Raw genomic sequence first — 19,151 nt, 5'->3', positions numbered from 1 at the left:
CCTGTTTCTGTTGATGTTGCACTCCTAGCTGAGTGACTGACCAAATCATTTGTGCCAAAGCCTTCCTGTGTCTGTAGAACGGGGCTAATCCTGCAACTCTTTGTAAAGCTCTGATAAAATGTGGTATAAAATAAGAATTTTAAAAGTCAGTCCTAGTTATGGTCATCAGGCTCACTGGTGATACACGCACTGTACTGTGAAAACAATCCTGTGTGGAGGCTTCATCGAATCCTAAGCAATTTCTTAATAACTTAGATTCTCTAAGACAGCTTCTGCCCTTTATGTTACTTTTACTGCCGTTCATGACAGCTGTCGTAGCGGCTACATAGACCGGGTGAACCAGAACCTGCTTTGTAGTGTGAATCATCCTGGTTTGTCAAAGCTGTTTCTGGTATAAAATTCAAAAGTACTGGAAACCAGTTGTGAAAAGCAGAGTCACTATTTATTTCTTTATTTATTATTGTCCTAATGGAATTATATCTGTCTGTCGGTCTCTTAAACCAAAAAAACCTTCTCTTTTAAAGGGGTGTTAAGACAACTTCAAGCTTTAAAGTCTGTGTGCATGCATTATTTTGCTTCATTGTCTCAATATCACTTAATGCGGATGATAGGCTGTTTGTTAACTTCATATCAAGCTGAAAGCTGCTGTGTTTGGGTTGCCAGTGCAGCAGTGGAATGTGTAAATAAATACCCCAGCTTCCATTGAAATTCTTATGAAACACCTGTGGACAATCGGACAACTGCACTGTTCATTGAGCTTATCTTTCTGAAACCCAGCCCTGAGAATGCTGCGCATTCTTTCAATAAAACTTGCTCTCTGACACACGGTGTCCGTTTCCAGAAGTAGTCAAGTAAGTATTTGATTAGATACCATCAATCTAAAAATTACAGCATATCTAGCTTAAAAAAATACTTGCTTTTCTAGCCTTCTTCTCAAAATACACTTTTTTTTCCCTAAAATTTCAGTAATAAAAGTAAAATGAAAAGGACCCTGAAATTCTGTAAGATGAGCTAAAAACCTCTAAAGAGCTTTCAGTAAGATTGTAGCAACTGTTGTAGAGTGAAACCTAGTGATGTAATTTTAAGAAAGCTGTGGCATTGCTATCAGCATTTGGGCTCAAAGCTATTTCAGATGCAAGTTTATGGTGTTCAACAAGCAGGTTACTGATTGTGATCATGGTGAGTGCTGAATACTGGAAAATGATGCTTCTTCATAAATACGTATCTTTGTAGGAAAATAAACTGTATTACTGCTTTACAAATCAGCGTGGATTTCTTTGTTAGTTTGTTTCAAGAGGAAAAAGGTGTGGCAATCATTTTGGTACCTTTTTTTCGCATTCAGAACATAATATTCATTGACACTGCCAACAGGTGTGGTATGGGGAGGTAATTTATTTTTCTCATACGCCTCTACTGGGTAAGTCTGTATGTCTTTAGAAGTGAAAGTTACTTTCCCATTCCAGAAATATTTAACAGAAATTGAAAATTATGTGTGTGAACTCTTACCACAGCTCTTAAAACTCCTTGGCTTCTACTTGTCCTCATTGCATTCTGAGGTCCTATAACCAAGTACAAACCAAATACAAATAGTTTGCTTGAAGAATCTGCTGACAGGCAAATCTCTGAGTTACAGTTAATATCTCCTCGGTGTCTTAGTTCTCTGTCTGGATTACATTTTTGGATTTATGCTCTGCAAGATGATGAATCAGATATGGTGCTAGTAAGTGGGATTGACCAGAACCGAGGTTCTCACCTGCACTACCTTCTTCAACTTAACGTTTTATATGTAAATATATTACATATGTAATAAATGTAATTTATGCTTAGTATCGGAGTTTACAGTTTACTTTCTGTTGGTATTTTCAACCTAGGAGAACACTGACATGTTTCTCCTCTGGGTTTTCTAGATCACGCATGGAGACAAATAGCTCTTTCACCTGTGTACTTAGACATAGCATTGGGCTCATATGGACATAGTTGGGCACAGACATTATTTGAACCCATTTTAGGTGAACAGAAAAGCTGCACACAGAGTCTGTCACTTTGTTCCATCTCCCCTTCTGTTTAGTTTTTGGTTGAGGAACACCTTGTCTTTCATCCATCATTAACATCTGCTAATGCTTCTTCTAAGAGAAACTTTGTCAGAAGTCATACTCAGAGATTACCTTTGAACTAGCAGTGCAGACAGATTGTAACTGTATTTCAGAACAGGATTAAAGTGTTCGCCCTATGATGACAGAATGTTTTTCATGCCTACGATGTTAACTGTATTTATTATTTGCATGTCGTTGTGAATATATTTTCCATATTTTCACTGGGATGCTAATGTTTACTGAGTTTGTTGGCCTATAAAGTTTAAACTCTTTCCTCAGTTAAGTCATTTTTATTTTCCTAATGGGATTGTTTGGCTCCTTCTCGAGCGTTGTTACAGGTTAGCCTGGTTTCTTCTCACTTGATGCGAATACAAAACCCTCTTAATTAATATGAATGCTATGTGAGAAAACTTGCTTTTCAGTAAATCATGACAGCACCCATCAATTGCCTATCACTGTTAATCAGAGGATTAAAAAAATGCTATTAGGGGGATTTTTTCTTACTGGGCAATTTCAGTCTAGCTGCCTATTTTCAGTTTCTAGATAACACAACCAAAGACATTCAGACCTGACATCTTATAAGGAAACGTACTGTTGCTAGAATACTTAAGTATCTTTGCAAGTATTAATTATAATTTCTATTATTTCATTCCATTCCATTATTGCACTTTACAAATTGAAATGGAAAAGATACTCCCGCTGAGTACTTTTACCATCTGCCTATGTTAGTGGTGGAGCTGCAGTTCAGTGGGCCCCTCACGTGTTTTCATAAAGAGTTGGTAAAGCAGTTAACTCTTTGGGTAAAAGATACGGCATAACCGTGTGTAGCTCTTAATGACAACTAAGTGTGCCTTAGTACAGCTGTTACTTGGTGCCTGAGCTCAAGTAATTTATTGTTGCATTACTTGTAAGTTAGAATTAAAGTGTGTAAATGTTATCTTTTATCAACATGATATCACTGCTAGCTCATTCTGATTTAAAGTAAACTGCTTCTCACTGCAGTGTGATGGACAAAGTAGCCAGTAATAGTGAACAGACAAGCTGGTGCTAAATTCAAGATCGTTTTTATTCTGTATTGGTGTCACCTGTACCTGTTTGAATTCATCTCAGGAGATGGGAATTGGTTAAGAAAATTAGACTGATGTTAAAGTATATGTATTGGAAACAAACTGTTTGTGTCTCTGATCTGACACTGTTCAGAAACAGTTTTGTAATGTTCATTTGATAAACGAACCAGAAGCATTCATTTATCCATCAGCCCCGGTAGGTATAGTTGCAGATTGTCACCTGTTGGCCTAGCACCCCACTGGCCAGCAGTCAACGTGGTGCAGGCAGACTCCTCACTGAGACTTCTGTCCTGTAGTCCTTCCTACACGGCTTACATTGTTCTCTGGCCTGCAGCTGTGGGACTCTGACACCTCCTCAGGAAGATTCCTTTCGCTTGGTGCTCTTCCTTGGGATGTGAGGTGATGTCCTTTACTTTGCTGTGGCATCTGACTTTCTCTGGTATTTCCCTGGCTGATTGCATATGCTCAGATTTCCCCCTTGCCGAGGTCATGCATTGTTTTTAGCTATGCATGGAAATGGTATGGTAATGAAGCAGGAAAAAGCATTTTAGCAAAGTAACTTTACTACTGTAATCTTAGTGTTCAAAAAAAAAAAAATTAAGATATTCTTCACCTTTGTCTGCCATTGCTTGTTCTCATGACTTTTCAATTTATTTATTTCTTTATTTTTTCCTTACTCTTCCTATAGATTCCTCACCTGCTTTACGGTAGTGGCCAGAACAGAACCCTGTCCTTACGGGTTTCTATTTCTGTGCTCAGAAGCACCAAATGCAGCAGCCATGACTTCCCTGCTTCTGCAGTTTTAAGGTCTGGAGCAGAGAAACCATTAGTGAATTGTAGCAGTAATCCCTTAACCCAGAGTCATTGCCACAGACTGAAAGCAAGGAAAACAGTGTAAGTGTGCTTCTGTGATACACTGGCCTGCTGAAGAGGTTCACGTCTCTAACGAGTGTTATTTATCTTGAATTTGGACTATCCACCAGTTTGAGCAGTAAGATGCACCAGGAATAGGAATAAACAAGCAAGTATGAGGCGGGTGAAAGGAAACTATTCCAGCTCCACCACCAAAGGCAACGTATCGTATAACATTCAACAAGTGCAAAGCTGCCGTCCTGGGCTGGGTAGCCACCTGCGATGCACTATAATGGGCTGCTGGAAAACAAACCCAGCCTTTCTCAGGCGGTATTTCCACGGCTAGCCCAACACAACCTATAATTCGATATGATCGTGTATAGCTGTCATGTGAATAATGAGGCTTTAGGTAATGATAGATGACATAACCAGGATATTCACACGTTTGAGAAAAGGGCAGTGAAATGGCAGCGAAATATACTTTTCATGCGTCCTAGTTAGATGTGCTCTGATATGTGCATTTGAACTCATGGAGATAATGAAGGAGAGAGGAAGGAAACTAGAAATCAGAAGGGTATTACCTGGTCAGAAAATGAAACACACATCAGAGCTGTTTTAGATGGAAGATACCCAACACTTCCCAAAAAGTTGGAAGGATTAATGTGGAAGCTTTTCCGTAGAAACTTGCCTATTAAACTGAATGGTATTTGCTTCTTTACAATGAAACAACACAAACTGCTCGTTTCTGTACTTTTGAGTAGTGTCATACTCACTATTAAGAGAGCTATGGTGCACATAAATATAATAATCTTCTATGCTTTATTCCTTTGTTTTTATTATAAATTATTGAAAAATTAGAATTTGTAAAGAAGAAAAAAAAGACTTAAATGCTCTTTTTAGTGCAGGCACAGAGACCTAGTGTTGAAACTGCAGATAGAAAGGAAACTCCCTTTTCCAGGGTGGGAGTGGGCCTGGAAAATGAGCTGATTAAGCCAATATATTTATCATTATTTAGTTAGCTCCTTGGCAATTGCATGCAAATATATGATATATAGTCTACAGTATGTAGAATATGAAATCACCTAACACTGTAATTTTGAAATAAGGAACTTAGGAGATACTTTGTCTAGAGACTATTTTTAACAATTTAGGTTTAGCAGTAAAGATACTTTCAGTTTCTTCATTCATTCTGAGGGAAACTGTCCATATAATTTCTTCTTAATTTTTCCTTCATTATCAAAATTTATTATCAGGCTGTGTGTGTGTGTGTGTAAGGAGTGAAGATGGACAGAAGAGTAAATTCCCTGCTGTTCTAAATTTCTTGGCTCTTTTCCACTTCCACCCTTCAAAAAGCCCTGTCTTGGAGGCGTGGGGGTGGGATGTGGTTTTGCTTCCCCCTCCCCAGCACCTTCCCATCTCCAACAGATACAAAGCTGGATTTAAGGGAAGATGGGAGAGAATGTAAGCACCAGGTAAAGGACAAGAAATGCCTTATTCAAGTGAAGTGGAAGGGGTTTTTGAGCTATAATGAGCACTGTTACAGACTTGGCCTGGATCCCTTCAAAGATAGTCGCCAAATCTTTCTGTAGCTCTGCTCATTGTTTGGATCCCCTTTGTTGCTATGCCAGCATAACTAGAGTTCAGCCCCAGCTTCTGGCTCTGGGCCTTCGGCTTCCCCCCGAACAGAAGCTTTGTCACAATATGACTTTCCTAAAACCAACAGGATAGTGGTAAGACAGTTTGTTATCTCAGGGTCCTCAAAATAGCTGCTCTGAGCACATCAGAAGAATGGAGAAAGCTGCTCCAATGTCAAATGCACGGAGTAGTGGGTAGGGAAGTATTCTGAGGTTACTATTAAAGAATAATCTCCAAAAGATGGGAGAATTGCAGAAACTTGGCTTTTCTTACATTCTTTCTTTTCTCCGAGAGGCTATCTCGCTAATGGGAATTTAAGAATATAAATATCCTGAGAAAACCATACTTTGAAATCTTCCCGTATTTCTTGGCTGCTTCTGGTCAGTCGTCAAAAAGCTTATTGAAAAACAGGATCAGAGAAGGTGCAAGAGTGTATTAGGAACCGGAGGCACTTCTGAATTTGTAAAGAACGATGCTGTTCCCTTTTCTTACTTACAAAGCGAAGAGCTTATTTATGGTGCTATAGGCACTTAGTAGGATAATTTGGAGCCCTGTAGCTTTAAGCCAAACTTGTTTGAAGGATGATTACAGATCTGAATGTGTGGGCTGGAATGTCAGATCGAGATGAAGATATATCCTTTAAAATTTGGCATGGAGAAGGCCAGTGTAATTATCTAATTTGAATGTTTCCCATTTCAGTGGGCTAGATGTTGAGACAACACTTAGCATCAGCAGAGGGGATGGATGAATAATTAGCTTTTATGCCTGGAATTTTAGATGACATGAGAGCTCTGGAGTGCGTAATTCAGGCTACTTTCAGGAGAGCAGTGCAAAGGTACTAATTACAGTGTTAACTTCTGGGGTTTCTGGGCTTGTCCTGAGATACAAGTGCCCAGAAGCTGCAAGAACTGTTAGTTACATGTTAGGCGTTAATACCTGATAGATGGTGATGACAGAAATAGATGCAGAAGAAAGAGTTAAAGCTTCTCTTTGTTCTTCCCTTTCCTGCCCCCACCCACCCCAAATGCTGGGCAGAGGTTTAGAAATGTTTAGAAATATTTGGGCCAGGAGAAGGGAAAAGAGTGGTCTGAGGGGTTCAGGTATGGTAAGGGTAGGAAGAAGAAAGTGTAAAGTTGATGGTGAAACAAGAAAAACACTGAACAAAATGATAAAGCTATTTGAAACAAAAATCAAGTGTTCTAAAAATAATTCTCAAAGTCTGGAGAGAATCTATCTAAGCTTCCAGGTGAAGCTTTTGTGTAACTTTTGGCTCTCAATTCTTAGCCATCCTCAGTCCTCTTCATAATGCATAATGCCTGCAACCCTTAATTTGGGAGATTACCCATGAAACAGCTGTCACTACGGGAGACCTTTGGAGCTGAAAACTTTCTCACCCACCCTTTGCCGCAGCCGGCTCTCAAGACGGATCAAATGACTTGGCACCATCTTGCTGGTGTGTCAGTGAAGAAGGCTGTGTGATGACCTAATGGAACTTTTGCAGCCCTTGCTACCTATAGACCCTCCCAAGTCATCTTCTGCAGCTGCCAAATCCATTTGCACGAGTGAGCAACTGCCTCAGTGCTTGCCAAATGTTTTTGCTGCCAGTATACCCCAATATATTCAGAGATGTGTAACGTAGCTGTAGCTGCTCAATCCTCTTACGGATTCTAATAAGCACAGGGGTATCAGGGTTTCACTTCAGATTTTGGATCAGATCTTGCAGTCGTTCTCTTGTTCCTAAGATTCTCAGGCTTCTACTGACTGCAAATGCCAAACCCAGGTCTACCCAGAGCTGGTTTGCTTACACATTCAATAAAAGAAAAATAGATCTCTTTTAGACTTACTCTGAAGCTACCCCTCTGTGGGCAGAGCACCCTCACAGAGTTCAGCAGCCCTTTATTGACTTAATATTATTTGCATTGAAAGGTCCCAGCCTGGACCTGTGTAATTCACTTCATTAATAAGTCTGCTCCAAACTTCATCTTTCATGACACTCCTTAATTATCTGTGTGTGTGTACCCTGTAGAGGTCCTCCACCCCCTTTTTTTTTTTTCTTCAAAAATAAAGGCTTGTCATGGGGATATTCTTCCTCAGTGTGTTTGATAAAGGATCCTTCTTCTCCCTCTTCTCTCCCCAGTTTAAGAAACCAGCCTTTATAGGGTGTTCTTTCATATATATCAAAATTTACATGGGCCACTTGGTGCAATGATTGGCCATAATCCAAATGTGTCACTTGGCTTCTAAAATTTGGGCCTGTCGAACATTTTCAACAATTCATCTCATGGTAGCTTGGCAACTTTAATCCCTGCCTGTCTTCTACCTGTGATTCATTCATCTTTTCATAGCTCTCTTGTTTTTTGTTTGTTTGTTTTGTATTTATTCTAGAATTTTCAACTGCAAAGCCCCGAACTTACCTATTACCAGTAGTTTTGAGTCTCATTTCCCAACTATTTAAGTTCTGCATCCTTAGCAAGGGGCTGTTGCTCAGTCCCTGAGTAATTGTGGTTTTCCATTCTGTAAATATTTTGATCTACTCTCACAGCTCCCATTTTTCATGAATTTCCAAATATGAAGATTTCATCTGTATGAAAACTGGGGTTTTAGATGCTAACAATTAAATTGGGAAGCATCTGGCTTCTGGAAAAGAAAGAATCAAGCAAATGGAGAAAAAAACGTTTTGTGAGTGCTAATATCAGCACAGGGCAGGGGCACAACAGGGCTGGGGGAGAACAGTTTGTTTTTTTTTTTTAACTGTCTTGGAGCTACATGTTTTGTAGCTCAAAGAAGTCTTCATATGATGTTAATACGTAGCCTTCTCACCTTCTGTGATTTCTCATCCGAGTACTGACATGACCTTAGGCTGATGAGCAGAACTATTTAAAAACAACAACAACAACAAAAAAAGAAATGAAAAAAAAAAAATCTTGTTTGGCAGCCAGCTTCATTTTTTACAAGGGTTATTTTACACTCCTGCAGAACAATATGTAATTCAGACTGATTCCTTCAGGCGCTTGCTCAAAAGAAATCATTGTAGCGGTGTTTTGCTGTAATTGCATTAGTGTGGAAACCGGGTCTCTGTTAAGCGGGAAGGTGGTGAAGTACCACGAGTCCAGGTAGGTTTATTAAGATTTGTTGCAGCCCGGCACAGAGGGGGCTGCTGCAGCTCCTCGGGGAGTTACTCTCCTCAGTGGCTGGTCCCTAATCCCCTGGTCTGTCCCAGTTGCCTCACCCACATGGACACAACCCTGCACTGGTCTGGATTTCTGGCCTAACGAGTAGCCAGCCCCCAGAAGTGCTGGCCCCTCCTGCAGCCATTTCACAGACCCTCTGGTCACTCCACAATGTGGCCCAGGCTCATGGAGGCTCCATGTCTTGGCTGGCAGCCCCTTATCTGCAGGCCCTGCTGCCTTGCTGCTTGGCAGCGACCGTGCCCTGCCGTACAGGCCCAGGCGATACGCGTGGGTTCGGCCGCTGCTTGCCGGCACCCCAGGCACACGGGTCCCTCTGACCTGTGATCAGAGTAAAGGCTCCTACCTAGGAAAGTAATTAAGTTTAATAAGAAGGTGGGACAAACTGCAGTGATCAGGGCCAGGGAATGGCTGGACATGCATCTGGGCTCCTCACACCCCATTTTCCTCTGCCTCTTCCTTCCCAAACCACTTTCATCCGCTCCTTTTCTTGCCCTTGTTCCCTCCTTGAAATACCCCTAAGCCTTGTGCAATCCCAAAATACTCTTGCTGGCATCTCATAATGAGTGCCATACCCCGGTGGGCTGCAGGGTGATCTGTGGGGCCTCCCCCATCGACTCTCCTGTCACGGTCCCACTCCTGGTCCATGGTGCCGCTTGCGTTTCTGTGGCAGACATGGAGCAGCCATGTTGAGGGCACCTCTTCTTTCCTTGGGGTTATTGGGGCTCCTCTGCCTGGTGATGTTCATCTGCTCAGTGTTTGTGCAGAGGAGCCTTTACTCACGCAGCCTTGCCCTCAGTTTTGTCACTAAAAGTCAAGAGATTGGGGCCTGCACAGCTCCTTAAACATCTGAGGGCACAAGGAAGGCTTTTCTGTGGCTCCTCAATTCCTGTACTCCCAGAAGCCTAAAATACATGAGGCATAATCTTTTTTTTTTTTTTTTTTTTTAACCACTAGTACTCTGCTCTTTAGTAATATTAAGAGCAAAGTGTGGGGAAATAGGGAAGGATTAGGTGTTTAAAAGTAATGGTTTTCACGCGGTGCTTCTAACCACAGAAGTATTTTGTTTCTCAAAGTCTCCCGAAATGGGCTTCAGACTATAAAATGCTTTATTTAATCTTGGCTTGAAAGCAATTCCAGCAAAGTGGACTGGTCACAATTTTGTTAGGTGGCGTGAGCAAGCCAAGCCTCAGGAAGTTGTTCCAAACACGCTTGTTATTGTAAACGCTGGCTGATTTTTAGCAGTGAAAGTCTCCTTTCGTTTAGTTTCAGGCTTTTTGTTTTGATTGTGGCTTGCGTCTGCTTGGGGATTTTTCCCCTTAGAGCAAGCAAGTTTATACCTAGATCTTTATTGCCTGCAGATAGATATTTCAAGCTATAATTAGATTTCTCTTGCCTTCACCCCCCCCCCGTCTAGGCTCCCTTCTTTTCAAGGCTGAACATGTTAAGCCTGAGAAGCTGTTGCCACCATCTCAAATTGTGTTTGTTTCCACCCTCTGGCCTCTTGCAGTGACGTACGCGATTTTTCAAACTTAGTTGTTGCTTTTTGTATTTATGAGCACCTTCCCTTTCATCTGCAGGTTCCTCCGCTTTGTTAATCGAGTTTAGACCGGAGAAATCTCAAACCTCGCCTGCGTTTTTGTGTTAAGGCTTGGCTCAAGGTGATGTATTTGGGAGCAAACAGTGGAGATGCACCCACGTAACATGCACATCTTGCTCCTAAAAGTCAGGTTTTCACCCGGTCGGAATGCCTGGAAGTATTACCACACAAGTAGCATGTTTCCTGGTGGATGTCAGGAAAACCCCAGCTTCCACTCACCATGGCAGACCCAGTAATTTGGGACTGAGCCGTAACCTTTCTTGCAGGCATCCCGAGAGGCAGGTCAGGCCATTTCGCAGCCACCACGGGCTGCACGGCGATGCCACACGCCCCAAGAGGCAGGCATGTTCCAGCAGGGCACAGCTGCAGGCTGCAGCCACGAGAAAAAGCCGATTCAGCTCTCACGCCGCCGCGTTTGGGTGTTGTGTTTTTTTTTTTTTTATCACCGGGATTTCTTTTTGTCGCTTTCTCCGCCGTCAAACGCCGGGCCGCGAATAGCGGCTGCCTCTTTAAGAAGCCTCTGTGTAGGTAGCAGGAGCAGGCTGCGAAATGCAGGAGAAGCTTAGCTTTGCTGGAAGGCCGAGTGTAACCTAACCAGCTGGAGGATATGCAATAGCTGATTGACAGCAGGACTAGCATTATGCAAATGCCGCCGGAGAGAGCGCGGCGGCCGACCGGGGGCTCTCTGAGGGAGCTCCCTACACACGCCGCGCTTATCTGGCTGGAGCTTTCTGCCTCGCCTCCCGCTCGGTGTAACAGTCAATAAATCGCCCCCCAAAAACAATTGTTGCTTTTTTTCCCTTTTTTTTTTTTTCTCGGCTGCCCGTTGCGTGCGAAATCCCGAGTGCGGTTTCAGTTTGCGATATGTGCAAGAGAGCTAGGGATATGTGTCAGAGCTTGTTACTCCGGCTAAATTAGGTAATTTTTAGCTGGGTAACGTGCTAATCTTTAAACCTTTATGTCTTTAAATCCTGCGTATGTCTGGTCTCTTCATACAAAAGTGTATTTTGCTTGTTTCTTCTCGTCTTCTTCAGTCTGAAGCCTTATGTAGGTCAGGCTTGGCTTAAGCAGATTTCCTGAACCTGCGTCAGCTTAAGCTGAAGGAATTTTAATAAACCCTCCCTTGTAGGCGTGGGCCTAAATGAGACTAGCCTAGTTAAGCCTGATCTTTTTCTGTTTGTGAAAAAGAGCTGAGCAGAGCTAGGGACTGCATGGTGGCTTCAGGAACGGCTTCCTTAATTCAGAGCTAACAATGGTCGGGAAGGCCAGATCTTCTAATTTCACCTTATCTGAAAAGCTCGATTTGCTAAAACTCGTGAAGCCGTACGTTAAAATTCTCGAAGAACACACCAATAAGCATTCGGTCATAGTGGAAAAAAACAAATGCTGGGATATCATAGCTGATAACTACAATGCCATCGGAGTAGATCGCCCTCCTCGTACCGCACAGGGCCTGCGCACGCTGTACAAGAGGCTCAAAGAATATGCCAAACAGGAGCTATTGCAGCAAAAGGAGACGCACTCCGATTGTAAAAGCAGCATTTCCGAGCCAACCAAGAAAGTTGTGGAGATGATTCCACAGATTTCCAATGTGTGTTTAAGAGACAGGAGCGGTGTACAAAGGTGAGAGAATTCTTTTTTTTCATTTTGTTACTGAATGAAAATTATGGCGCCTCCTATCTGCTCTGTGACGCGTTTCTCGTGTTCAGTGTCCTAAAGAAAACGTTTTTAAGAGAAAAATCCCCAAATTGGGAACGATGACTAAATAATATTGCTTTTGTTTTATGGGAAGCTTGATGGTGACTTAGCACTGCATTTATTTTTCAGCTCTTTCAAAGCCTGTTTCAGTCTTTGTCATACTCTGGAAAGTGAGGGTTAAGGGAGAATCAAAGAGAAATAGTAGCTCCAACCTCTACCCCTCCCCTACCTTTTAATAGGCAGATTATTCAAACATTGGCAAAGTGATGGCTATTCTCCTCCATTTAAGGTAATACTGCAGTCATTTTGCAACATATGGAACTATTAGCAGTTTATGTAAGATTTTTAATAAAGTTACTTCACGGAGCTAAGGAACCCTGTTCACAGAGCTTTTTTCTCTCATTTACTCTGCTGTTTGCATACTACGTTTTAACTGATCCCAACCCTTTAAAAATTGTCTGCCTGCACCACGGTGTCTTTGTGAGTGCAAGTGGTTTCTTTAAACACTTTTATTGCTTTTATTGCATTGACGGTGATTTTCTGAAAGTGGAGCAAAGCTAATTGCAGTCTAAACTCCAAGCAGTTCTGCATCGTACGGTAGGTAGTTGAAACGCACACAGAGAGAAACTGAGAGGTACAGCTATAGAAGTTTTCTTTTTTTTTGTAGTTTTTTTTTTTTCTGTGCTGCTCAGTAAAGTGAGACACACTGTCTAGATTTGAGCCAGACATAATACAGGCAGGCAGCATGTAGGCTTTCTCACACAGCTGGCTAATGCCCCTCATATCTGACTTGCAACACTCTGCTGGTTCTGTATTGGTCCTTGAGGGATCAAAAAATGCCTGGGTCAGGTTTTGGTTCCTCCAGATACCAAAAGCAAGGTAGGGAGGAGGGGAAAAAAAGCCAAATAACTCTCAGAAATCTTGAGAAAGCTCTGATTTTTTCCCCTCTTTTTCACAAACAGATTAATGGGAAGTGAACTTTCCATATTTTAATCAGACACTCTGCTAGTTGGTGCAACAGCTAAAGGCTCTAAGAAAAGCTGGCATGCGCGCACAGGGCGAATTTGATTCGTGGTGCCACTGGTTGAACTGAATGGTAACAATTGTCTAAATCCCAACATGCCAGATGCTCTAAAAATATGCTGTTGTGGGTCCTCAGCGTAAAGAAGTCTGAAGCAACTGGGCTGTGCTGCTGCTGCTCCTGGTGAATGCCCCTGGAGGAACAGTTCCAAAGAATTCCCTGGAACAAAACGAGGCTTTTAATTGCGCTAATAAAGGTTGCAGTGTCTTGGCTACCAACTTTTGTAAGGAGGAAGGAAAAAAAAAAAAACAGTGTGAGAACTTTGGTTTGCAGATCAGCTTATAAAAAGCGGTGACGCTTTTCATGAATGATTAAGAGCTAATGATCTCCATAGTTTGTCTCCTATAATTTAGGCATTTTTTGCAGGCTTTTATGGCTCTGGGAACGTTGGCTTGATTGCTGCTTACCCAAAATGGTTGTTCTAGGAACAGCCAATGCACTGTGTGTCGAAGGGAAGGATTATCATTTAAATATTTTTTTTTCCTGCCTAATTACATCATTATTTGATAGTTCTAATTTTAACTCTGAGTTGCATTTTCCCCTGATTTTGAAAACCCTGTGCTGGGTTTTAACTCACTAGGATATGGCTTAGCTTTTTGGGAAGGAAATACAACTTATAATGAATCCAAATTCTTAATTGCACCTTTAAGCAATTTATAGCTTACGGTGATTAAACAAAACCTAGTGAATCATGGGTGCCTCCAGGGTTATAAATACCATCCCCCAGTTGTGGTAACTGTTGTTTGTCTTTCTTTCAGTCAAGTTGTCAGAAACAACATTAGTAACCACCATACAGGCGTTCCTTTTGTTTCCCAATTCCTTCTTTCTCTCTTCCCTGTCTAATTGTTTTCCTCTTAGGAGGCTGACTCCAAAAGGGGGGGGAAAAATCCTCGTCTGAGCTACCTGAAGGTTTGCTAATTGTCAAGTTTCGTGTGAAATACACAGCAAGAGATTAAATTGGCACTGTTTGGAGGCTGTTAGCCTAAATCGTACCAATCTTTTTTTTTTTTTTCCCCCTCTCTAACCTCTCTCACTTTCTCTTTCTGCTCTCCCTCTCTGTTCCCTTTTGTCACAATGACCTGCTTCTCCTGCTAGTTGTTTCCACGATTCGCAGGCGAGACGCTGGCCAGGAGCCAGCAAACCCGACTGAGGCGAGCTGTGCTAGAGGCTGAGGTGGTGGAGAGGGGGAAACCCAGCACTACAGCCAGCCCTGGGGAGGCACAGAGGACATTTGTATGCGGGAAAACTCCTGATGCTCAAGGAAAAGGAGGGAAAGGGATGTGTGAAAGAGGTCCCTGGAAGAACGTGAAGCTTTGTGGCATGAGGAGAAGGGAGTAAGGTGACATAATTGACACTTTATAGGCAGCTCAGGTGACAGTGGACAGAATTAAGATTATCCCAATGTTTTCTTGGGGATAAAAGAAAGTTCTGTTTCCAAAAACCTGCTTCAGATGGACTTTTTCTTTCTGAAAGCTTTTTTTAAAATAGTGTGGATGATTGGCAGAACTAATTTATGTGAAATACATTTCTCTGACCCTGTTGCTTGTTCTTATAATTGAGTATTTAGAAGTTTCCATGCTTTTATTCTAGAAATTGCACTTGCATCGTAGTAGAGGGTGGGCTAGTTCAGGGTCCTTTGGAAATTGCACCCATGGCTGCTTATTTCTATGGAACCAGGAGTTTTGCAGACCATGGGAGATGCAGAGGAGATAATGCTATCTTTTGGTGTCTCCCTATGGAGTTTGTGCACTTCCATAAACAGTAGGGTGTACAAATTAAATTTCTCCTGTACTTCTGGGAATGTGAACCCACGTCTGCTGCTCACAGGCAGTGTTTTAATAATCACATAGTGTTCCTCAAATTGTGGCTTGTAGAGCTCAAAAGGAGTTTTTAAAAAGAAAGTGCAAACACAGACACACGCCCTAACTCTTTAATAGACAGCAACTCAGCTCCTCCAGGGCTGGGGAGCATCTGTGGATGTTCTGTTCATCCTGGATCCACTCGCTGCCTTTAGCTGCTAGCAGCAGCTCAGTTATTCACGGGATGGGGACTGTCTCATATCTGCAACCACTAGCTAGAGCCTCTGCTTTAAGGAGTCACGGCCATGATGGTGCACTGTCTTTGCTGCCAGTGCCAGGTTAATACATTCCCGTTCCCATATTAACTGAACTGCCTCCCAAGTCGTGCTGGAGGTAGTCTTTGTAGATCCATACTGTAAAATAGTTCAAGAAGCTGATCTGGCTTTTAAAAAAATGTATTGCCTGAGTAAAGGAGTGATGTGCAGAGCTCTGGGGTTTCAAACAAGTGGTGGGGAAGTCGGCAGGCACAGCTGGGGCCGTTATTAGCATCAAAGCCAGGGTAATGTCAGATCGTGACTGGAGGTGCTGCTGACTCAGGGCTTCGCACAAAGGCAGATGAGTCAGGTGGGTGTTGTACTTCAGAAAAGGGGGAAAAATGCAGCGCAGAGCTGTTCTTAGTGGCAACGTTTCCATGTCTTCTCTGGAAGCTTCAGAAAAATAGTGAGATCATTGATGCGTAGGGAAGGAGCAAGGATTAGCTTGATTCCCTAATCTACGGGCAGGGTCATCATCTGGGCTGTGGTTTCTTCTCCCCAGGCACATTGTGTAATTTTATTCAGCAATTGTTTTACATGGAAAAAGGCACACAAAACAAACATTTAGGTGCGTGAGTCAGAAACAGGGAACACACTGGGGCAGGAGGAGACAAGTGAGTTTGGGAGATGGAAACGTTTCTGCCATAGTCCACTCAATCTGAGTTTATGCCCTTTTAAAATCACTTTCTAGGTTATACAAACCATTTCCTCTGTCACTTGCATCAGCTCCTACTTCTTTGTTTTCATTCTCATTTATCCCTATTGCCTGCTTATCCTGTTGCAGGGGAAGGGCCAACCAGGATTGTTCTCTAGCTATACTTCCTTTGTAGCAGCAGCAGCATCTGGGTAAGACAAGGCGGTATGCATGTGTTGGAAAGAAGGAGGGATGCACATGGTGTTCATGGAATGAAGCAGAGTTCCAGGCGTAGCTAGCAAAGAGTAGTATTTCAAAAGAAGCTTTGGTTACTTACATGTGTGTCTTTTTAAAATAGCTTTTAATGGGTGATTTACATCTGATTTTGTGTGTTCTAGCGCTAGTATCGATAAAGAAACAATTGCTGGTACCAGTTCACCACAGGCAATGTTGGATCACCATCCCGCGACGGTCATGATGGAGTTGCAGCCGGAAGAGGATGTCAAACCTCCTCCTTCTTTGATGATAGACTCACAGCAAAGTGAGAACCTAGAACAAGAGGAAGAACACCAGCTGGTGCATATTATGGAAAGGTCTCCTTCAACATCGGTGTCCTCAGTTGACATGAGAGTTATGATGTCTCCCTCTCCTGTACCAAGAAGAGATGAGTTTTTTAGGCTTGAGGTTGGAGAACGCTTTAGACCAATGTGTGGGTCTGACCCACAGATGCTGCAAATGCTGAAAGAAGAGCATCAGATAATATTAGAAAATCAAAGAAAGATTGGGCTTTATGTCCAAGAAAAAAGGGATGGTTTGAAAAGAAAGCAGCAGCTGGAGGAAGAACTGTTGCGAACAAAAATCAAAGTAGAGAAGCTGAAGGCAATACGATTACGCCGTGATCTGCCAGAATACAGCAGTATCTAAATAGTTTATTACTTCTGTCATATCCCTTGAAATAATAATAAATACTTTTACCCTAGCAAAGTTGTTCCTTATGTTAATATGGATGGATCAAAATGTGGTCTTCAAAGATGAGAGCATATTTTCCATGTTGTTGTATATGTACCTTAATAAAAATGCCTTGTATGGGCATGAGTGTACCACCTCTTCTGAAGTATAATCAAATCCTGTAGATTTAAGTGGTTGGATGATAAAAATCCCAACTTCTTAAATATTTCCACTTCTCTCTAATAGAAACGTGATGACCTAACAGCAATTTAGCCCAATTCTTTTTAAAAATTTGATCATATGCATTATTTTTCAAATAATTACCTATCCTTCATAATCTTAATGAAGTTACAGGTTCGTAAATACGCATAAAAAGGAGGAGTAAGAGGCGATGTTTACATATGCTCTTCTTTTCAAGTTGGTAAATCTTATGACAGTGGCGAAATTTTGCTGGTATATCAGCCTGGAAAACAAAATTACCGGATTGTTATATTTTTTTAATGTTCAGTAGACAGAAGTGTCCATCTTTTAAAGAGTTAACACTTTTTATTGTTTTCAGTGGATGAGCGTTTCCATAGGAAATTATCAAAATAGAGACAACGAATGCAATACTTCATCGTTACAACTGCATGTGTGCGTAATTTGTGTGTACAGTTACCATGATCGTATATTCAGTTAGAGTAATTATACTGGTGATCAACCACAGAAATGTCTAATTTGCTCATTTGCATGCATAATTACTACTGTGCATGTGCAACCAAGACAGTTGCAGGTGCCTTTGATTGATCTCAATATGACTATAAGCTACCAAAATGAAATAGTTGCTGTGTGTAAGTAATGTGACTTGAAGTCAACAGAAGATTCTTTGTTTTTCTGCGTACCTTTTATAACTGCTGTTGTTCTGGTCTTTTGATTAGTTTCAAATAAAAAGCCCAAAATGAAAAAGAAATTGATTCTTCTGTCTGTCCTAGTAGCAGCACTTTCCTCTGCAGTTACGATCAGCGCTAATAAATGGAAAACAAAAAAACAAACAAAAACAACCCACAACAACTGGAAAGTGTAAGTCCCAGACAATTTCTCCATGATTCTTGGTCTTCTGCTTGCTATGAATAGATCCACACCTGCTTTAGAGCTCTGGCTCCTTATTCCATGTAACAATACTTCATTCTTTCTCTAACTTCTAGCACAGGAAAAGGAAAGGAAGCACAGAATCAAGAAAAAAGAGAGAACAAAGGAGGTGTAATTCCACCCTGGTCTCCTATCTCAGAGGGCCCCAATAACAGGAAGAACAAAAGCAATAGGAAGGATATATATTTTTTTTCCTGTGTTTGCTTGTTACTGTCGCTTCTGTCACTATTTTTCTCCAAATTTCCTTCTTTCTCTATCCCCACAGAACCTCAGCATGTGTGAATGGGGCACTGGTCTGCATCAGCAGACTCTTTAAATGAGGTAAGCCTTACTACTTCTTGCCAGTCTTCTGAGTGAATCAGGTTACTTTTGTAACCACGGGGATAAATGCTTATTAAAAACTGAAGGCTGGAAGTATGTAAGTTTAGCTGAGGGACCAGTCGAGCCTAAAGCACTGTAGTTAAAATTTTATGACAGTGATGAGAGAGAAATCATCTCGACTGTCAGTGCCCAGGACACCTTTAACAGGTTACAGGTGGGGAGGGTGGAGGAAATAAATCTTTGGTTTACAATCTGAGGAAAATACAGTCAATGAAAGTAGATGTCAGCAATATGGAATCGCCCCCTACACTTCTTCTTCCAGTGGTATTGTAGAGAAGAGAGCTTTTCAAGCACTTGTTCTTTTGCGTGCGCTGATGATGATGATGTCTCAATGAGTGGCCTTGGTTTCTGTTCAGACCTTGCCTTTCTTCCTCTTTTTTGCAGTTCAAGGACACTGATCTCTTTTTATATAGCCAGGAACACTTCAATGAGATACACTCTTCCCTGAGTTTACAAGAGTCAAAGTCTTGGCTTTAATAAATAAATACAGATTTTATTTGTTCTACTTTGTTGTGTGAAAGGTGGATTCTCAGAAGCTGGGTAACAACACGAAATTCCCTGCACTCATAATTTGGAAATACCCGATTTTATCCTTTCAGCTGAAAATCAGAATTCTGTTTTCCAGTTTCAAGGAATTCCAATTTGTTGTTTCTGTCCTTAGATACTACGCAAAAGGATTTTTACTAGTCCAGAAAATAATTCCCAACAGGCTTGTCTTGCAGTGGTTTTAAGT

The 19,151-nt window shown here is 41.7% G+C and overlaps 2 protein-coding genes across 3 annotated transcripts in view; both read left to right on the top strand.

Annotated features, from left to right (window-relative positions):
- The window catches only part of RAD54B (RAD54 homolog B), a 62,494-nt gene that overhangs the window by 6,080 nt on the left and 37,263 nt on the right, over window positions 1-19,151 (top strand). The window lies entirely within an intron of this gene.
- FSBP (fibrinogen silencer binding protein) lies at window positions 11,264-17,194 on the top strand. The gene is made up of 2 exons (XM_035316439.1): window positions 11,264-12,058; window positions 16,360-17,194. The coding sequence occupies exons 1-2, from the start codon at window positions 11,688-11,690 to the stop codon at window positions 16,883-16,885; spliced, it is 897 nt and encodes a 298-aa protein (XP_035172330.1). The 5' UTR covers window positions 11,264-11,687; the 3' UTR covers window positions 16,886-17,194.

This window comes from Oxyura jamaicensis, chromosome 2 (genome assembly GCF_011077185.1).
Source record: "Oxyura jamaicensis isolate SHBP4307 breed ruddy duck chromosome 2, BPBGC_Ojam_1.0, whole genome shotgun sequence".
Classification (NCBI taxonomy): Eukaryota; Metazoa; Chordata; class Aves; order Anseriformes; family Anatidae; genus Oxyura; species Oxyura jamaicensis.
This window is presented reverse-complemented; position numbering and strand designations above follow the sequence as displayed.

Coding starts and splice junctions, on each gene's coding strand:
- FSBP (XM_035316439.1), top strand. CDS start 11,688: ATGGTCGGGAAGGCCAGATCTTCTAATTTCACCTTATCTGAAAAGCTC. Junction 12,059..16,359: donor GACAGGAGCGGTGTACAAAG/GTGAGAGAATTC, acceptor TGTGTGTTCTAG/CGCTAGTATCGATAAAGAAA.